Source organism: Sinocyclocheilus rhinocerous, unplaced genomic scaffold, assembly GCF_001515625.1.
Source record: "Sinocyclocheilus rhinocerous isolate Xijiao unplaced genomic scaffold, SAMN03320098_v1.1 scaffold541, whole genome shotgun sequence".
NCBI classification, from domain to species: Eukaryota; Metazoa; Chordata; class Actinopteri; order Cypriniformes; family Cyprinidae; genus Sinocyclocheilus; species Sinocyclocheilus rhinocerous.
In genome coordinates, this window is record NW_015658519.1 from 849,648 (window position 1) to 867,503 (window position 17,856).

The following is a 17,856-nucleotide window of genomic DNA, read 5'->3' on the forward strand; positions in this document are numbered from 1 at the left end:
ACCTGAAAGGCAACAAATTACAGAACTTGCAAACCACATTGACAACCTAACAAGTGTTTGAAATGCTGACTTAGGTCTATCAATGTCCAAAAACTACACTGTAAAAAATGTTTTGGCAGATAACTGAAAATATATAATTCAACAAAATAGCATATCATTAACAAAATTATTTCACTATAAAATGATGATCACTATTTTTGCCTCCAGCAGTGCAGTCTGTGTGAATGTATACATGCACTTATATCTAAAAAAAAAAGAAAGAAAAACACATAATGCAAAACAATGCCTGTTCTCTCAGGAAGTTAAGAGCTAATTTATCCTGAGTTAATTTTACTACCAGGTTGGACTTTACCGGGCTTAACAGAAAGAACCAGTATAACTACATGCAAAAAAGTAGTTCATTTGATCACTGTTGAGATAGGCTGACAATAATTACCTCAGGTCAAGACATCCTCCCAAACAAAGACATCTTTTTATGCTTCCACACAGCAGACAAACCACCTCCTTGATTATAGTGATTATTATTGTAGCTAGAAGTGTTAGAATCAATACAAATTCTGAATCTGGACGAGGGGGGCGAATGTCTCAAGCAGCCACAAAAATCGCCTTGTGATGTGTTGTTACGTAGATGCCTGTGCCACAAGACTCCCGTGTGTGTTTTTGAAGCCAAGCCTCCCGGTAAGAGGCTAAATGAACGATTCAGAGCGATTCGGATCCTACCTGGGAGTGTGAGCCAAAGTGAAGCGTCTCTGCAAAGCAATGCTGCGGTTCATCATCAGCCTGCGGAAGAGCAGAGGCGAGTTGCGGGGCGAACTCCGAGGAGAGTCCCGCGGAGACATTTTGGGGGAGCCAGTGGGAGAGTTTCCCTTCATCTTGAGATGCGAGGGCCTCTGAGGTCTCTCCTCTTCCAAACTCTCTGAGAGCATGTCGCTCATGACAGCAGAGATCCTGTGTCTGCACAACTGGCAAAACAAGTGTCTAGTCGTGGCATGGGTCGCTCACTCACACTGCTGTCTCAACACAAAAACCACAGTCTACATCTCTCACCCTTCACTAGAGCTGAGAAATCCAGCCTTGCTTCAGAGATCACAGGCGCATTAATGGAGCCAGCCATCATAGCGATGGAATATCTCCTCTGGTGAACTCGCTTTGTTTACATAACTTGGAAGACTTCCCTCCAACTGACTAAATATGGCAGTGTGATTTACAATGAGTGGACTCCATGATAGAGCTCACTAAGTGGCCCCACCTCCACATTAAGACTATTACTGAGCGAGGTCCAGTGTTTACTGGTCTGTAATGACTTCCTGTTCCAGTCCCCTGGCGCACAGAAAAGCCAACGCACCAGCGGCGCAACGCAGAGCCGATCACGGCGTTCAGATTTCTTCTGAGAAATGCGTATGCCTTTCACATGCTCTAGATTTACCAGGAGAAGTCACATGAAAGCTCTGACTATAAAAAGCAAAGTCAGATAAAGTCAGACAGAGAGCATGGCTCATGTCACGATGGCCCTCTATCACGGGCCCCATGGGCTTTGATTATCAGAGGGGAAAAGGCTCCCTGTGATCCTTTGTCTGCCGGATGAGTTGTGTATGCAAAAACAATACGCATGAAGTGGCCCCAAAAAAGGTTTCGTATACTTTAGAGACACATACTTAATTATGTCTGTTGCATTACAAAACAAAACATTAAACCCTTTATTAAAACTTTACAATAAAAATTTAAACTCTTAATTTTAATTTTGTTCAGGTTTCCATTTTTTAAAACAATATAGCCTACACTATATTTGTGGTCAATAAATTTTTTTTTCTAAAAAAGAAATTAATACTTCTAGTGAGGATGGAATCAATTGATCAAAAGTGTCTGTAAAGACATTTATAATGTTACAAAAGTTTTCTATTTCAAGTCAGTAAATCGTATTTTTGACCAAATAAATGCAAATAAAATCTTTGGTGAGCATAAGAAACTTCTTTCAAAAACATTTTAAATCTTACTGACCTTAAACTTTTGAACGATAGTGTAAAAAAAAAAAACAGAAACTGTCAGACCTGAAAGGCAACAAATTACAGAACTTGCAAACCACATTGACAACCTAACAAGTGTTGTTTGAAATGCTGACTTAGGTCTATCAATGTCCAAAAACTACACTGTAAAAAATGTTTTGGCAGATAACTGAAAATATATAATTCAACAAAATAGCATATCATTAACAAAATTATTTCACTATAAAATGATGATCACTATTTTTGCCTCCAGCAGTGCAGTCTGTGTGAATGTATACATGCACTTATATCTAAAAAAAAAAGAAAGAAAAACACATAATGCAAAACAATGCCTGTTCTCTCAGGAAGTTAAGAGCTAATTTATCCTGAGTTAATTTTACTACCAGGTTGGACTTTACCGGGCTTAACAGAAAGAACCAGTATAACTACATGCAAAAAAGTAGTTCATTTGATCACTGTTGAGATAGGCTGACAATAATTACCTCAGGTCAAGACATCCTCCCAAACAAAGACACCTTTTTATGCTTCCACACAGCAGACAAACCACCTCCTTGATTATAGTGATTATTATTGTAGCTAGAAGTGTTAGAATCAATACAAATTCTGAATCTGGACGAGGGGGGCGAATGTCTCAAGCAGCCACAAAAATCGCCTTGTGATGTGTTGTTACGTAGATGCCTGTGCCACAAGACTCCCGTGTGTGTTTTTGAAGCCAAGCCTCCCGGTAAGAGGCTAAATGAACGATTCAGAGCGATTCGGATCCTACCTGGGAGTGTGAGCCAAAGTGAAGCGTCTCTGCAAAGCAATGCTGCGGTTCATCATCAGCCTGCGGAAGAGCAGAGGCGAGTTGCGGGGCGAACTCCGAGGAGAGTCCCGCGGAGACATTTTGGGGGAGCCGGTGGGAGAGTTCCCCTTCAGCTTAAAATGCGAGGGCCTCTGAGGTCTCTCCTCTTCTGAACTCTCTGACAGCACGTCGCTCATGACAGCAGAGTTCCTGTGTCTTCACAACTGGCAAAACAACTGTCTAGTCGTGGCATGGGTCGCTCGCTCACACTGCTTTCTCAACACAAAAACCACAGTCTACATCTCTCACCCTTCACTAGAGCTGAGAAATCCAGCCTTGCTTCAGAGATCACAGGCGCATTAATGGAGCCAGCCATCATAGCGATGGAATATCTCCTCTGGTGAACTCGCTTTGTTTACATAACTTGGAAGACTTCCCTCCAACTGACTAAATATGGCAGTGTGATTTACAATGAGTGGACTCCATGATAGAGCTCACTAAGTGGCCCCACCTCCACATTAAGACTATTACTGAGCGAGGTCCAGTGTTTACTGGTCTGTAATGACTTCCTGTTCCAGTCCCCTGGCGCACAGAAAAGCCAACGCACCAGCGGCGCAACGCAGAGCCGATCACGGCGTTCAGATTTCTTCTGAGAAATGCGTATGCCTTTCACATGCTCTAGATTTACCAGGAGAAGTCACATGAAAGCTCTGACTATAAAAAGCAAAGTCAGATAAAGTCAGACAGAGAGCATGGCTCATGTCACGATGGCCCTCTATCACGGGCCCCATGGGCTTTGATTATCAGAGGGGAAAAGGCTCCCTGTGATCCTTTGTCTGCCGGATGAGTTGTGTATGCAAAAACAATACGCATGAAGTGGCCCCAAAAAAGGTTTCGTATACTTTAGAGACACATACTTAATTATGTCTGTTGCATTACAAAACAAAACATTAAACCCTTTATTAAAACTTTACAATAAAAATTTAAACTCTTAATTTTAATTTTGTTCAGGTTTCCATTTTTTAAAACAATATAGCCTACACTATATTTGTGGTCAATAAATTTTTTTTTCTAAAAAAGAAATTAATACTTCTAGTGAGGATGGAATCAATTGATCAAAAGTGTCTGTAAAGACATTTATAATGTTACAAAAGTTTTCTATTTCAAGTCAGTTTTGTTCTTTTGAACTTTCTATTCATCAAAGAATCCTGAAAAAAGTAAAAACATTGTGAAACTAAATAAATTGCTGAATTGTACAGGAATAAATTAGCCTACATTTTTTTAAATTATATTTTAAATTTTAATATTTCATAATATTACGGTTTTCTAGCCTTGGTGAGCATTAGAGACTTCATAAAAAAAAAACGTAACAACCACTGTGTTAACTGTGCAATGACATTCAGACATTTTAAGTGTGACATTTTAAATACTTTTGAGAGCCACTGTAGGGAAAATGCATCAAGTTTTAACCCTTAGTATTTTTAACGTTTTATGGCAGTAGAAACAAAACTTACAGTTTGTAACTTTTTTTTTATTATTATTATTAAATAACAAATCATGAACAGAAATTAATCTGGTGAATAAAGAATGTGCCGGCTGTCCTCCTCATGACTTACTTTTATATCTTAACGATATAAGTTACCTGAAAGGTTAGGCTATAATTTGGTTAAAAAAAGTTCATAAGGTGTAACTGCACATTTACTAACTCTGTTTATGAATTTTAGTCCGTTTTCTTGTCAGAAGCATTTTCCTGGTCTTTAGAGAACAATGGCTCCCTCTTCTGTCTCCATGCAAAACAATTTCTGTCTCTGGAGTGTGGACACTACATCCATTATTGAAAAATTGAAGTATATAAATAGGCATGTAAGAACTATTATTACAGTAATGATGTAGCTCACTGCACATTTAGTGGAAATAGAAATTGTATATCTTATATTAGAAACAACATAAGCAACAGTAAGTGTTCCCGCTCCGTCTAAAGTTGCTGACGTGAAGCCACTATTTTGAAAACAGGTACATGACGAACGGTCATGTGGTATTAGGTTATCAACTAAAATCTGTTTTAGTATAAAGTTCGTTTAACCCTTGACAAGTAGGCCTACCTGTTCACAACAGACGATAAAAACAACATTTTCCTCATTCATCGCAAAATGTGCAAAGCACGTCGTCACTACCCAAAATTAAAAACCTTTTTTAAAATCAGTGGTTAACATTAAAAGTCATACAAAGTGCCGTTAGAAGACAAAAGAGCAGCTTACCATGAACTTCGAAAAGTGTCGGACTCCAGGCCATTGAGGCAGAAGGTGGCCTTGCGGTGGGTGTTCTCTGAATCTCCCTGAGCCGAGAGCCGGCGGGACAGACGGGGAAGCTGGAGGACCCCTGAAAATGTCCTCTTAACTGTGCGGTGACTGGGCATGGACTTGGATCCGGGCAGGCCCTGCTGGTTCACTGTGTCCCATTCCCTCTGAATTAAAAAGAGAAGGTAAATAATCTGCACCAAAACATAATCTCTGTCTAGAACAGCACAGAAGACATGTGAAGGCTAATATTGTCATACTATTAAAGTAACATACATTAATAATAATATATAATGTTAAATAGCCAAATAGAGGTATTTCCTTTTAGTTAATAATATATAATACCTAATGATAAGGTGCACTTCATTGAAAAATTTGTGATTTGCATAGTCACAGTGAATCTATTGAGAATCCAACCAGACAGGATGACTGTGAGCACTGATTAACTGATATAACCCACCTCTGATGTCCAGAAAGACTTCAAAGAAGAGCTTCTCTTCATATTGTTGAAATGGGAGGCAACTCTGAAAATACACAGTTCATGATAAACAATAAATCTATTCAGAAACTAGAAACTCCACTTTTTCAGGTGCCTAGAAAAATACTTTCTACAGGACTATAGTTAAATGACAAAGACAATAAGAAACACTAAACTCCAGTCAATAAGTAGGCCAATGAATAATACTCAAAACAACTAGTTTAATAATGAACAGTTAAAATGCTCAGATAATAACACTTACCACTAAAACTGAGAAGATCTGGTAAGATGTATTGTTTTTAATAAAAAAAAAAATGTCATTTCACAAATATAATTTTTAAGCACATCTTCAATCCATGAGAGCTGCACATTTTGGTCTCTTCCCCCCCCCAAAAAAGATTGTTTTCCTAGCTTGTGGCAAGTAACCAATCTATTCAGAAACTAGAAACTCCACTTTTTCAGGTGCCTAGAAAAATACTTTCTACAGGACTATACAGTTAAATGACAAAGACAATAAGAAACACTAAACTCCAGTCAATAAGTAGGCCAATGAATAATACTCAAAACAACTAGTTTAATAATGAACAGTTAAAATGCTCAGATAATAACACTTACCACTAAAACTGAGAAGATCTGGTAAGATGTATTGTTTTTAATTTAAAAAAAAATGTCATTTCACAAATATAATTTTTAAGCACATCTTCAATCCATGAGAGCTGCACATTTTGGTCTCTTCCCCCCCCCAAAAAAGATTGTTTTCCTAGCTTGTGGCAAGTAACCTTTATAGCTCAAAAGCAAATGGTTTGTGAGAACATCCTGGCAGAACACCTGTTTTTATCAGTTTGGAAGCCCCTATGAAGGCGAGCAGTGTCCCGTCACTCTCACTCAGCAGGTTTGTCTGTGCTGCTGACTGCAGAGCAGCTCACGTGCTGTCAACAACTGTCATACACCACTGAAAGATGGATGCCTTGATAGATGAACAAAAGTGCTCTTTTATATTTGGATTCAACCTCAAAGTTCAAGTTCTAATGTATAAAAAAATAGTTATCTCTCAGACTAATTTATGGTAATATTCACCACACACAAAAATAATTTTATTTTCTTACACTAAATAATCATAAATTCAAGCAGTTTCACATGACAAAGCAGAGATCAAAAGTTTTATCCAACGCATAAAATTTATAATCACAAAAACTAAATTAATTAGGCAAAAATGTACATGTAAATGCCATTTATGAACATAATAGTAATCAATTAATCAACGTTACTGCCTATGCAGCATCTGTTACAGCATTTCTCTAATGTATATGAAAATAATATTGGCACACTATTGTTATTATAAACATGTTTGACCAAACTGAAAATATTACTTCTTACAGTAAAGCAACTATAAAAACTGTATTCTATACCATTATAAGAATATAATGTAAACGGTGTGATTTTATAAACTGCTCTTCACATGTCAAAAATACACAGATTTTGGACAAATACATTTGTTTACAATTACTTAATTTTTCAATACTATTTAAATTATTCAAAAACAATAAAAACTCAATTCCAGTGGCAAAATGTGCAATGGCATTACTGGATAAAATTATATTATATGATATTTAAAAACAGAAAGATGTCCATTAACAGTCTTGGAAAATAAGATTTAATTATTTCTTCATGGTTGGAGCTGTGGTTTTAAATATTCCCTTTTCCTCAGACATCTTCAGGCAGCTCACTCAGCTTCTGTTGTGGCCTCTACTTGGTCTCCTGGAAAAACACAAACGTCATTCATCACCTGTTACAAGGAAACTTACACCCCGGCGAAGAGATTGTCACATTATTTTTTTATCTTGCCAGGAGTTAAATAAACCTTTACCACCAAGACTATATTATTAATTATATAATCTTTCTTAAGTAATTCTCACAAATGTATTATTATGCCATGTGCAAACTGTCTTACTGTGTTTGAGGTAGGAGAGATAAGTGTCCCATCCCAGGCTGATTATATTCACATAAAGGACACGAAACTTGGGTGGCAGGAAGTAGAAATTTATCATTTGAGCTGCTGGCCAAACACACCAATCTGCCTAAAAAAAAAAAAAGAAGTATGTTATGAAATGTTGTCAGCAGTGAACTTTGGTTAACCAAGGTTGAACTAAGGACAGATGCTTATCATTGCAACATACCTTGTAAAACTCCCAGAATTTGTCTCTGAATTCTGCTTGTGCCTCAGACAAAGTGTGACCCTCCATCATACCCATACCTTCATAAATAAATCAATCAAATAAATAAGCAAGCAAGCTTAGGTGTAATATCCAGACTTCATTTTTTTACATTATAAATCTTAAATATAATTATGCCTTACCACTGTAAAATCGACACTAAAGAAATAATTAAGATTTTGATGTTTTCAAGAAAATCTCACCCAATTCTGTTCACCAAATCTGTATTTATTTAATTAAAAATACAGTAAAAACATTATATTGTTGCAATTTAAAACAACTGTTTTCAATTTAAGTATTAAATTTAAGTATTTTAAAATGCCATTTATTCCTGTGATGGCAAAGCTGAATTTTCAGCAGCCATTACTCTAGTTTTCAGTGTCACATTGATCCTTAATAAAAATCATTCTAACATGCTAACATTTAAAAATATATTCAAAGAGAAAATTGTTTTTAAATTGTAATATTCACAATAATATTTGACCGTTTTAACTGCAATTTTTAATCAAATAAATGTAGCCATTTTCTGCATGGATTTTCAAAAATATTCAAAACAAAAATCTTAATTATTGCAAACTTTGACAGGTAGTGTAGTTGTAATAAAAGTGGAGACTATGAACTTCTGAATGGAAATCAGCAGCAAGATCTCACCTAGAAAGTACCAGGCCCCCAGTGCTGGCGATGCGACCAGCTGATCAGTAAGCACTTTCTTGCAGACATTATTAATGCCATTGCCTACAAAGTATTTGTCGAGCCACAGGTACCAATAATGCATGAAAGGACCCATGGAGCATCCGACCGCAAACATACAACCTATAGGGGGCGCAACACCGCGAGAGTTAATAAATCTCGCGTTACTTCTTATGACAGGATATTCACACGATACCATTTAAAAATAAAAGTTTTATGTAATCACCAAATAGCACATATATTACAAAGATTAGCTCATTTTAGCAAGGCAAACTTTATTTGCTCGTTTGTTTAGTTGTCACCTGTACGCGTCCAGTCACGTGTTCGGCCGGGTGTCCTCCGCGTCTCGCGCGTCTGCTGGAGGAAATCTCCCGCTGCCAACATCCCTCCACAGCTCACCGTGTTTGTCACGATCAGAAATCTGCCTCTGAAAAGCGGCTTCCAGTAACCGGCGATCCTTATGAGAAAATCCTTACTCTGACAAGATATCATGTTTAGGCCGATTTCACTTAAACTTCTCTCAAGATTCCGATCGATCAGCGCTTGACGACTTCATTCGCAACTTCTGTCCGTTTACTCCAGGATAAATGACATAAGATACGCAAAAGATATTGTAAATGCTGGAAAGTGTTGCTAACTTAAAATGGAAAGGAAAGCATGTTCCTTAATACTCTCGGATAGATATAGAAACTTCTGATATTCCCAAATTGTCCTTTTGCCTAACTTCAGCTGCAATTATTTCTCCAACACATTTTCATCTTTAGATTTCATTCATATAACCAACGGAGCCCAAAACAGCCTGCAGGAGCCGGTGACGAGTCACATGCGTAATGGCGTTGCGCTCAAGAACATCAAGATTGCGTCAACGTGCGCAGAACGCCGACGCATCCGTTTGAACCCATCAATAATTTTGTCCCGTTTGAAAACAGACTACTGCTCATCACTTCTTGATTTTCGAGAGCTTACTGTTTATTATTAATTTAGCCGTTACATTTAAAACCCAAAGTATTTTCACTTTGTAGGTCAAAATAATGTAGGACTCAGGTTAATAAGCAAAAATGTGAAACCACTGAGGAAGCATTCCTCTCGAGTAAAGTCCACTTTAACAGTGACCGTTTTCTTGAAAATCATTAACACAACAAGCAATTAAAAGGAAACGGAAACTTGCTTTTTAATGTTGTTTATGCATACAAAACGGTTTAAAATGTGACTATAAAAATATGGTTGTCAGCAGTTGTAGTTTGCAGCAGAAACCCATGTTCAAAATTGGGCTTTCATGTACATACAAACATAAAAACAACAACAAAAAAAATGATTAAAATTAGAAAAACTCTGCAACATGTATGCACTTGTGTTTCATACATTGTCTCCGTTCCTGACATAAGTAGTGCTGTTATCACAGTGATTGATTAGTTCATGCAGTAACTGTTGGCTTTCTTCTTCAACCCTTGACCACAAGCAGGTGGTTTGGCACCCTGTATGAACACAAAGAATGAAGACGTCATGTGATGGACTCTTGATTGATGGAAATGATCAAACACAAATAGGTTTACAAACAAACCTTGTACAAGCTGCACACAAGATTGAAGAGAGAACTCATAGCTTTATCCTGAAGATCGTCTGTGTGTTCCTGCAGGAACAACATTGTGCCATTTAATTACCAGGAAACACTGATCAAAAAACATTTTCCTTGTAAATAAACAAATACTTGTCCTTACTCCATTAATAGTTATCCAAGGCACATATTGATGAGGGGGTTTCAGAGCATTTGTTTTCTGTGCATTTTGATGCATTAATTTGTTGCCCTCGTCTCCCTTCACACACTTCATGACTGAATCCCATGTTGTATCAGGAAAATAGACTCCAAGACACTGAGATAAGAGGTACAGATTAGCATAGCATTGCACCAGGGTTTACAATAAATAATAATAATAATAGATGACCACTTACAGGCTGGGCAGCTTTCAGCACATCTGCTCCTGACTCCATGCAGAAAATGACTGGAATAGCATTCGGTCCTAACGTATTCAACAGGCAGGTCTGATAGAAAAGATTACAATTATAATACCTCTATTTCAGCTCTAAACAAGATGCCTTTAATCTTCTTTAAAATGCTTTAGGGGTGAAAAAAAAAGGGCAAAACCTCACCTCAATCATGTTACCTAGACATTCATCCTCTCCGTGCTGACAAATGAAGGTATACTTCCCTTGATCTTCTTTCTCCTATTATTATGAACATTTTAACATTCATTATTATTTTTACTTTTACTATGTGTTAAAGAAATTGGTTGCCATTTACACTGTGCAAATTGTGGTAAAACTGTTCCCAAGGTGTGAACAAAAGTAAATATAATCTCGATTACATCTTGTTAAGTGCAAATAGCGATAGATGCTAGTCATATAATGTGTATAGAAGTACTATGATATCTGTACAGAGGTAAATTGTCTGAGCAACAGTTGGGAGTGTAAATATACCTGTGCATTTCCATATGGAACCAGCTCAATATTCATAATGTCAGTTAACATAATGAAGGTTGGCACGAGCTGCGTTACAAGAAACTGTCTGCATCCAGGACACAGAGACTCATAGTACAGGCTCACATTGACCGGGACAGCGTTGGGCTTTGTTACGTTAAACTTCATGCACTGTTCCAGCACCTAAGAAAGAAGAGAATAAAGGGAAGCGCTCAGTTTCGTTTACGCTAATTGGGCGTCTGCCTTCTTCATGGCCAAAAATGCTAAACAAAAAAAAACAAAAAACTTAGGGATTTCCCAGATATATTACGTCAGGACGATTTGCATATCCAGTGTAGCCTATCTAATGCAACTTTAAATGCACTTTTACTTTTTCTTGCTAGTAAAATTGATTAAAAAGAATGCTAATAAAACACATCTAATCGTTTCATGCTATGAAATTTAAGGACGAAGTTGTAAGTTTTGTTTTGGTGCACGAGCCACTTACCCCGCATTCGGCTGCAATGTCTTGAGAGTATTGATTAAAAAGAATGCTAATAAAACACATCTAATCGTTTCATGCTATGAAATTTAAGGACGAAGTTGTAAGTTTTGTTTTGATGCACGAGCCACTTACCCCGCATTCGGCTGCAATGTCTTGAGAGTCGCACCATTGTGAAGGTGGATATTTGCAGGAGTTAACAAACCTACCGCTGCATTTACTCAGCGAACATACAGCGAAGAGCAGCACAGAGAGTTTAAAGCCGAACATGATTACTGTCCAACAGCTGGCCTTGATCTCCGAATGAAAACGAGTGAGTGTCCTACATTTTAAACTTTCTTCCTTTATACACCGGTGCTACATTTTGATTGGTGAATTTACGTGACGTCATTAAAATCCGGCAAAACTTTGCTTTTATTACGGCATTATTATAATATTGACCTATCACGAGGAAGACCGCGCGGAAAACATAAACTGACTATCGGCTGTCCTTCAAAAGTTAAAAGCCGCCTATTGGACATTTTCGCTGATTATTTATATATATATAAAAAAAAAAAATGACAGTACATTTACCAAATGAACTACTAGAATGTTAAGAATGAGTTAATATCCCACCTGGCAACATTTGTGACAAATTACTTTTTGAGTTTTGAAGGTTTTCAAATGAGTTGCATTTTACATAGTTGTCACCCATAAATGAAAATGCACCGTCTTGTTTCTGTGAACTTTATACATGTAAACAGTCACATGAACAGAGCTGTTTAACGCCAGTTTGCTGCGCTGAAAAAATTATGTCCGTGTCAAAAAGCTCCATAAAAAGAAACAATGTATTATATATGCATTTTACAATACATGTAAAATAGTAGTCACAAGACACACAGAACCTGATTGCATAACTGATTGGTCCACATTATAAAAGATTTAAAGTCATTACTAAATCAGAATGAGCATTACCATTTGTTTTTATGAAACATTGCAGTGTTTATTTTAAATGGTTTATCTGTGCACATTTTTTAAATTAATGTGACCTCAATCTTTAGTTAAAAGATTATATACAGGTGCTTGATAATAATAAAAAATATTTATTCTTAACCATGTGAGCAAAATTTCACATAGTAATTCCCCACGAGCTACCCTGCACTAACTTGTTTTGGGCATGCCAGTTGTTTCATTTGACTATGCAGTGGGTGAAATGAAACATTCTCTAGGTCGTTGCTATATTTGCTCAGATTTTTCCACCCCCAGGTAATGTAAGGACACACGCCAAAGTGTTTGTCAAAAGACAACTGACACAACAAGCTTCTGGGTCACGGTACTTCCTGCAGCCTCAGCATGACATTTGCTGTAAAAGCAACAGTTGTTTGGATCACATCACACATCACAAGATCAAACTGATGACGACAGACAAGAAGGTGCAATAGACTCAATATCTTTTTATTGTCTTAAAAATAATTCCATCTAACTATTAAAGAGCCATATCTCTGTAATGCTTGTGTACCTGTTTGAGAGACAAACAACACTGATGCAAACTGTACACTGACAAATATGCACCCAAAAACAGATGGGAGAGAACAGAAGTAGTAAAAGGAAATAAAAGTATGTACATAAAGTTTGTGCACACACAACCAGTAGAAACGTAGGCCTACTGGGTAACAAACAGTGCTCCCCGTCCTCCATGTCTAATGGCACTTTGGTGTGCATTATCTTCAGCAGACTACTTCACGCACTCAGGGGAAACAAGACAGAAAGGTATCATTTAGTTTAAAGAGGTAAAGGATAATTAGTGGTTATGTATGAAAGCTTTTACCACTGTGGGACAAAAATATAAAAAAGTTTTTAACTCACAATTCTTGCGATTCTGAGGAAAAAACGTCTGAATTGTAAGACATAAACTCGTAACTTTATATATTTATGTTTATTTAATATCTCTCAAGTTTATATCTCACAATTCTGACTTGCAATTCTGAGGAGAAATAAATTCTAATTTCACGTCTTACAATTTTGAATTTATATCTCGAAATTCTGTTTTTTATTTCCACCACGGAATAAAAAAATAAATTCCAACTTCTCCAATAAAGTAATTTCAAAATCTCACAATTATTACTTTTTCCTCACAATTGCAAGTATATAAATCTCGCATTTCCGATTTCTTTCCCCTCAGATGTGCCAGAAAAAATGCAGAATTGTGACAAAGTAAGCTTTCATAGTTATGTCATAACCACTATGCATGAAAAATGTATTTCATACGCTAAGTTATAATAGAACAAAAACAGAAGTCTATTAAACATTTGGCCCTGCTGTATCTTGCTTTTCAGTCTATATCTTGTCGTAGAAAGACGGAAGAGGAAAAAAGAACTGCTAATTTTAGTTCTTGCTCTGACTGAGACTATAGAAGGAAGTTAGAATTCAGTCTATAATTATTATAACCTTTCCTTCTGGGCTTTTATTATTATTATATGTAACTTGAAACTTGAAAAAGAAAAATATGTCTGCTATGGGAAAAAAAAAAATTCAACGAAGGATGCTGGCAAACCTGCTCTGGGTCACAGCTGCAACCTAAAAGACCATATTAAACTTCCTTTTTATTCAGAAGAAAATGCAATGTGAGGTGAGGGAGCACTGTTTAAAGTGAACAAAGAATGAATACAAAATCTTCAAGTTTAAAACAACAGGCACAAAAAAAAAGAGACAAGAAATCCCGTCTAACAGACTCCTTTCAGGACCAGACAGAGCATGTCTGAAAATACATCTTCTATTTGGTTAATTAGATACTGTAAACATTTGTAACTGTACTGAATGGAAGAGAGATATTCAAGCTAGCTTATCTTTGAATCTGTAAGGTCATTACTTACAATGAGAAAACAAAAAAACATTGACATACAATTAGTCTCTCTTTAAAAAGGAGTTAAAGAAAAAAACGACAAAGAACAAACCCACTTCGGCAGAATCATAACACACTGACAACTACAGGCCTGTAACTAAAATGTGTACCTAAACCTATTTCGGTTGCTCATAAAGGTTGTCAAGCTTTATTAATTGTCACTCATAATCACCTCAAGATGTGCTTGTATAGTGCATTTAGAGGCTTTAACTCCACTGCTTTATCTCACACAAACTCGTCACATCTGGCTCATTCTCTGCTCTCAATGAAACAAAGGCCGGTCAGTCAGAACATTCAAGGAATCATAACCAGTGTCTCTGTTCTCGCTCCACTCCACACAATCATAGCAAAACTTCATCCTATCGACATGACAAAACAAACCGGAGTACACCAACAAATAAGCTTACGAAACAAAAGCCTGCCTCATTTTAATGTCTGTGGCAGATTTATAAATGAAAATGAATCGATCTAAAAGGAGGATGTCAAAAGCAAAGTTTAAAGTTTCTAGTTTTGATTGAGTTTTAATTCCAACTTGCCTTTTAAATCGACTAGCTTTCTAGAAAAATTGATGCACTGTATTTCAGTTTTTTTTGTTTGTTTAAATGTAGCTTTAATAAAAAAAAACTGTTTATACCGGGTGTGCCTCACACATCCTGAGAAGTGAAGCTGCGGGCTCTTTAATCGCCCCCTGGTGGCTGGCTGCAGTACAGGTCATAAACCCCGCCCTCTCCATGTAAACGAATGGGACTTGAGTCAAAATAAAAAAAATTAATTATACTTCCAATACAATTTTCCGAAAAATGGTTTTGGTCATTAAAGGTAGTTGTTATCACGCTGATATATGTTCAATTGTTCGTTTTTGTGATAAGTTTGATTTTAGCTCCATCTTTTTTTTTTTTACAGTCTATGGTTTATACCCAGATGAATTCCATGACTGGAACAAAAATAGAGTTACATTTTTGCATTCAATTTGTCTATTTAAACTAATGAGTAAAAAACGGCAGAGTGCTGAATGAAAATGCAATTTCTCTCCATGACAGTAGGTGGCGTTTATGAAAAAGCAAGAAAAACCCCTGCTGTGCTACAGATGCTGTATTGTCTGTAAGTGCCACCAAATCAGTTTTATGTAACAGCAGTGGCTCTGGGCATGTGAATAAAAAGCCTGATTCTTATTGGTTGGCCAGCTTTATTCACAGTGCGATAGATAAGAGATAAAGGGATAGTTTACCCAAAAAGCACAATTCTGTCATCATTTATTCACCCTCAATTTCCAAACCTGTATGAGTTTCTTTCTTCTGTTGAACACAAAACATGATATTTCAAAAAATGTTAGTAACTAAAACAGCTAACGATAGTCATTGACTTCCATAGTATGAATAAAAATATCATGGAAGTTACAAACATTTTTCAAAATATATTCTTTTGTGTTCAACAAAAGAAAGAAATTCCTACATGTTTGGAAACAACATGAGAGTGAGTAAATAATGACATTTTCCTATCCCTTAAGAACATCTATCCGTAAAAAAAAAATCTGTCATACAGACAGCATGCAAATGTTTGTGTCAGCTGTTTAATCAAAGTCAAATGTTTATCTCACTGAATGTCTGTCTTGGTGTAAACAGGCCTAAACACACAACCTTGTCAAATGAACCTCAAATGAAATGACATCCATGAAAGTGCATACTGGTTAAGACCAAACCTAATTAAAAGCTTAAAAGCTAATGTTAAACACTACAAATAAGAGGTCCTTTCATTTATCATACAGTCTTCTTTATCTTGATACTCACAATAGACCTGTAATTAGAAAGTGTTTTATTTTAAAGTATGTAACAGAATGCGTTTAATGAGATGATCCTCCTTTTTTTCAATTAAAAAAAAATTGCGTTGTGCTTTGAAAGCGTTTGATATAATTTAGCACTTGCTTAACTTAGATATATATATATCTATATATCTATGGAAGTGAAGCATTCTGTACTGCCCCAATCACAGAAAAGCTCCTCCAGGACACATGGGCAGAAGGCACTTTTAAACCACTTCCTCTCCAAGTATGTCTCATTTAAGTACGGTTTCTTAGTCAGCAAACATAACATTGCTATCTGGTTCTTGCTTGACAAAAAGCATTTGATCACTCACTAAAAATATATGTTTTTCATCCAGCTGACTGTATGATGTACATAACATATGTATCATCTGACTTTATGAGTCACAGCAAAGCTGAGGCCACAGGATGAAACACTAAGGGGTGTACAGTTACAAAACGCCCAACAAACATTAGGACTCATTTCCTATTACAAACATAACATATTCCACCTGATAATCTCCTCGAAAATCTATAATCATATCCTGGTTTATATCACAAAAGGGTTTTCAGTTTCATTTTTGCTTGTGCCTGTCGAATAACCTGCTTTGCCTCTTTAAACCTTTCTAAGTGAGTGGAAGCTCCTGTGCACGTTGTTGCTTTGGATCACCTTTGTTCTGCTCTGGATCTTAACAGTTCGCTATAGCTATGCATCATTCTCACGTTACAAGAGTCAAAAATAAAGCACCAGGAAGCACCAATACCAGCCCCCAGAAACCATTAAGATGCCAGACTTCCAACTCTGTGGTGTACCATCTCAAAGAAAAGCACACAATTGTTGATGGCTATTTATTCTGACCATGACGACTAGCTTTAAAGAGGATTAAAAGGACTTCAGTGTCCCTCGACCACATCCGATATAAAAAAAAAAGGTTTGTTTCACATCTACTATAGGACAACTCACATAAAGAGGAATCTATATGGTTGGCAGAAGCGAGCTACCAAACAAATACACAGTGACATAACAGCTAAAAGATTGATTATCAACAGCTGCATCTTTCGGTTAATTCCTCATCTCGTGTCCTCAATGAAAATATCCAGGACTACAACACCAATCACGTGACGCTTTCCTCTCTCTTGTGTTGGGACAACAAATACAGAGTAGCTGTGATCTCACTGTAATTACTGCAGCTTACTTTGATTGATACGGAAAACTATGGGCTTACAAAAAAAGCCGTATGTTTACTTACGATAATATACTGTGCTTATCTGTTCTCTACGATAAACTTAAAAGTTCGGTGTTAGTATAGTTTGCTCCATATAATGTGCTTAATCATGCTTTATATGTGTGTCCTGGGCCGTCTCGTGTGGCGGTGCTCATCTAGGCTGCTAAAAAGGCAATAAAAACTAGTAACTGTAACTAGTAAACGTGTTAAATAATATTTTTAGTCTTTCCTTCCGGTGATGGGGCGACCCAGATGCCAGATTGAGTTTACTGTGTAATTTAAAACCATTTGTGCATTTACAAACACTCTTTAATGTCTTTTTAGAGACTGTGTAAATGTAATCTAATAATATTAAAGGGGTCATATGATGCTTTTTTAAAGATCATTATTTTGTGTATTTGGTGTAACAGAATATGTTGACATGCTTTAATGTTCAAAAAACACATTATTTTTCAAATACTGTACATTATTGTAGGTACTCTATGCCCCGCCTCTCTCAAACGCTTCGTTTTCTACAAAGCCCCCTCCTT

General features: G+C 36.6%; 3 protein-coding genes across 3 annotated transcripts in view; all 3 read right to left on the reverse strand.

Annotated features, from left to right (window-relative positions):
- Positions 1 to 839, reverse strand: part of pde4ca (phosphodiesterase 4C, cAMP-specific a) — a 41,579-nt gene extending 40,740 nt beyond the window's left edge. Inside the window, exon 1 of the mRNA XM_016531059.1 lies at positions 721 to 839. Within this exon, the coding sequence (XP_016386545.1) occupies positions 721 to 839 (119 nt within the window). The remainder of the gene's footprint in view (positions 1 to 720) is intronic.
- Positions 840 to 7,093: 6,254 nt separating this feature from the next.
- On the reverse strand, positions 7,094 to 9,315 carry LOC107722522 (mpv17-like protein 2). Its single transcript, XM_016530887.1, has 5 exons — positions 8,768 to 9,315; positions 8,427 to 8,588; positions 7,740 to 7,816; positions 7,514 to 7,640; positions 7,094 to 7,320 (listed from the first exon to the last, which is right to left on the reverse strand). Exons 1-5 carry the CDS (start codon positions 8,955 to 8,957, stop codon positions 7,286 to 7,288), a joined length of 591 nt encoding a protein of 196 aa, XP_016386373.1. The 5' UTR covers positions 8,958 to 9,315; the 3' UTR covers positions 7,094 to 7,285.
- A 305-nt stretch (positions 9,316 to 9,620) lies between these two features.
- On the reverse strand, positions 9,621 to 11,751 carry ifi30a (IFI30 lysosomal thiol reductase a). The gene is made up of 7 exons (XM_016530876.1): positions 11,557 to 11,751; positions 10,941 to 11,123; positions 10,614 to 10,688; positions 10,416 to 10,505; positions 10,184 to 10,336; positions 10,027 to 10,095; positions 9,621 to 9,940 (listed from the first exon to the last, which is right to left on the reverse strand). Exons 1-7 carry the CDS (start codon positions 11,689 to 11,691, stop codon positions 9,875 to 9,877), a joined length of 771 nt encoding a protein of 256 aa, XP_016386362.1. The 5' UTR covers positions 11,692 to 11,751; the 3' UTR covers positions 9,621 to 9,874.
- Between the last annotated feature and the right edge of the window lie 6,105 nt (positions 11,752 to 17,856).

What these genes read in the sequence shown, in the direction of transcription:
- LOC107722522 (XM_016530887.1), bottom strand. Translation starts at nt 8,957, where the DNA reads ATGATATCTTGTCAGAGTAAGGATTTTCTCATAAGGATCGCCGGTTAC. An exon ending in ACGTGACTGGACGCGTACAG is followed by an intron (nt 8,589 to 8,767) that starts GTGACAACTAAA and finishes CGCCCCCTATAG; the next exon opens with GTTGTATGTTTGCGGTCGGA. An exon ending in TCTCTCCTACCTCAAACACA is followed by an intron (nt 7,321 to 7,513) that starts GTAAGACAGTTT and finishes GTGTTTTTCCAG; the next exon opens with GAGACCAAGTAGAGGCCACA.
- ifi30a (XM_016530876.1), bottom strand. Translation starts at nt 11,691, where the DNA reads ATGTTCGGCTTTAAACTCTCTGTGCTGCTCTTCGCTGTATGTTCGCTG. An exon ending in ACATTGCAGCCGAATGCGGG is followed by an intron (nt 11,124 to 11,556) that starts GTAAGTGGCTCG and finishes CTTCTTTCTTAG; the next exon opens with GTGCTGGAACAGTGCATGAA. An exon ending in TTCCATATGGAAATGCACAG is followed by an intron (nt 10,689 to 10,940) that starts GTATATTTACAC and finishes TCATAATAATAG; the next exon opens with GAGAAAGAAGATCAAGGGAA.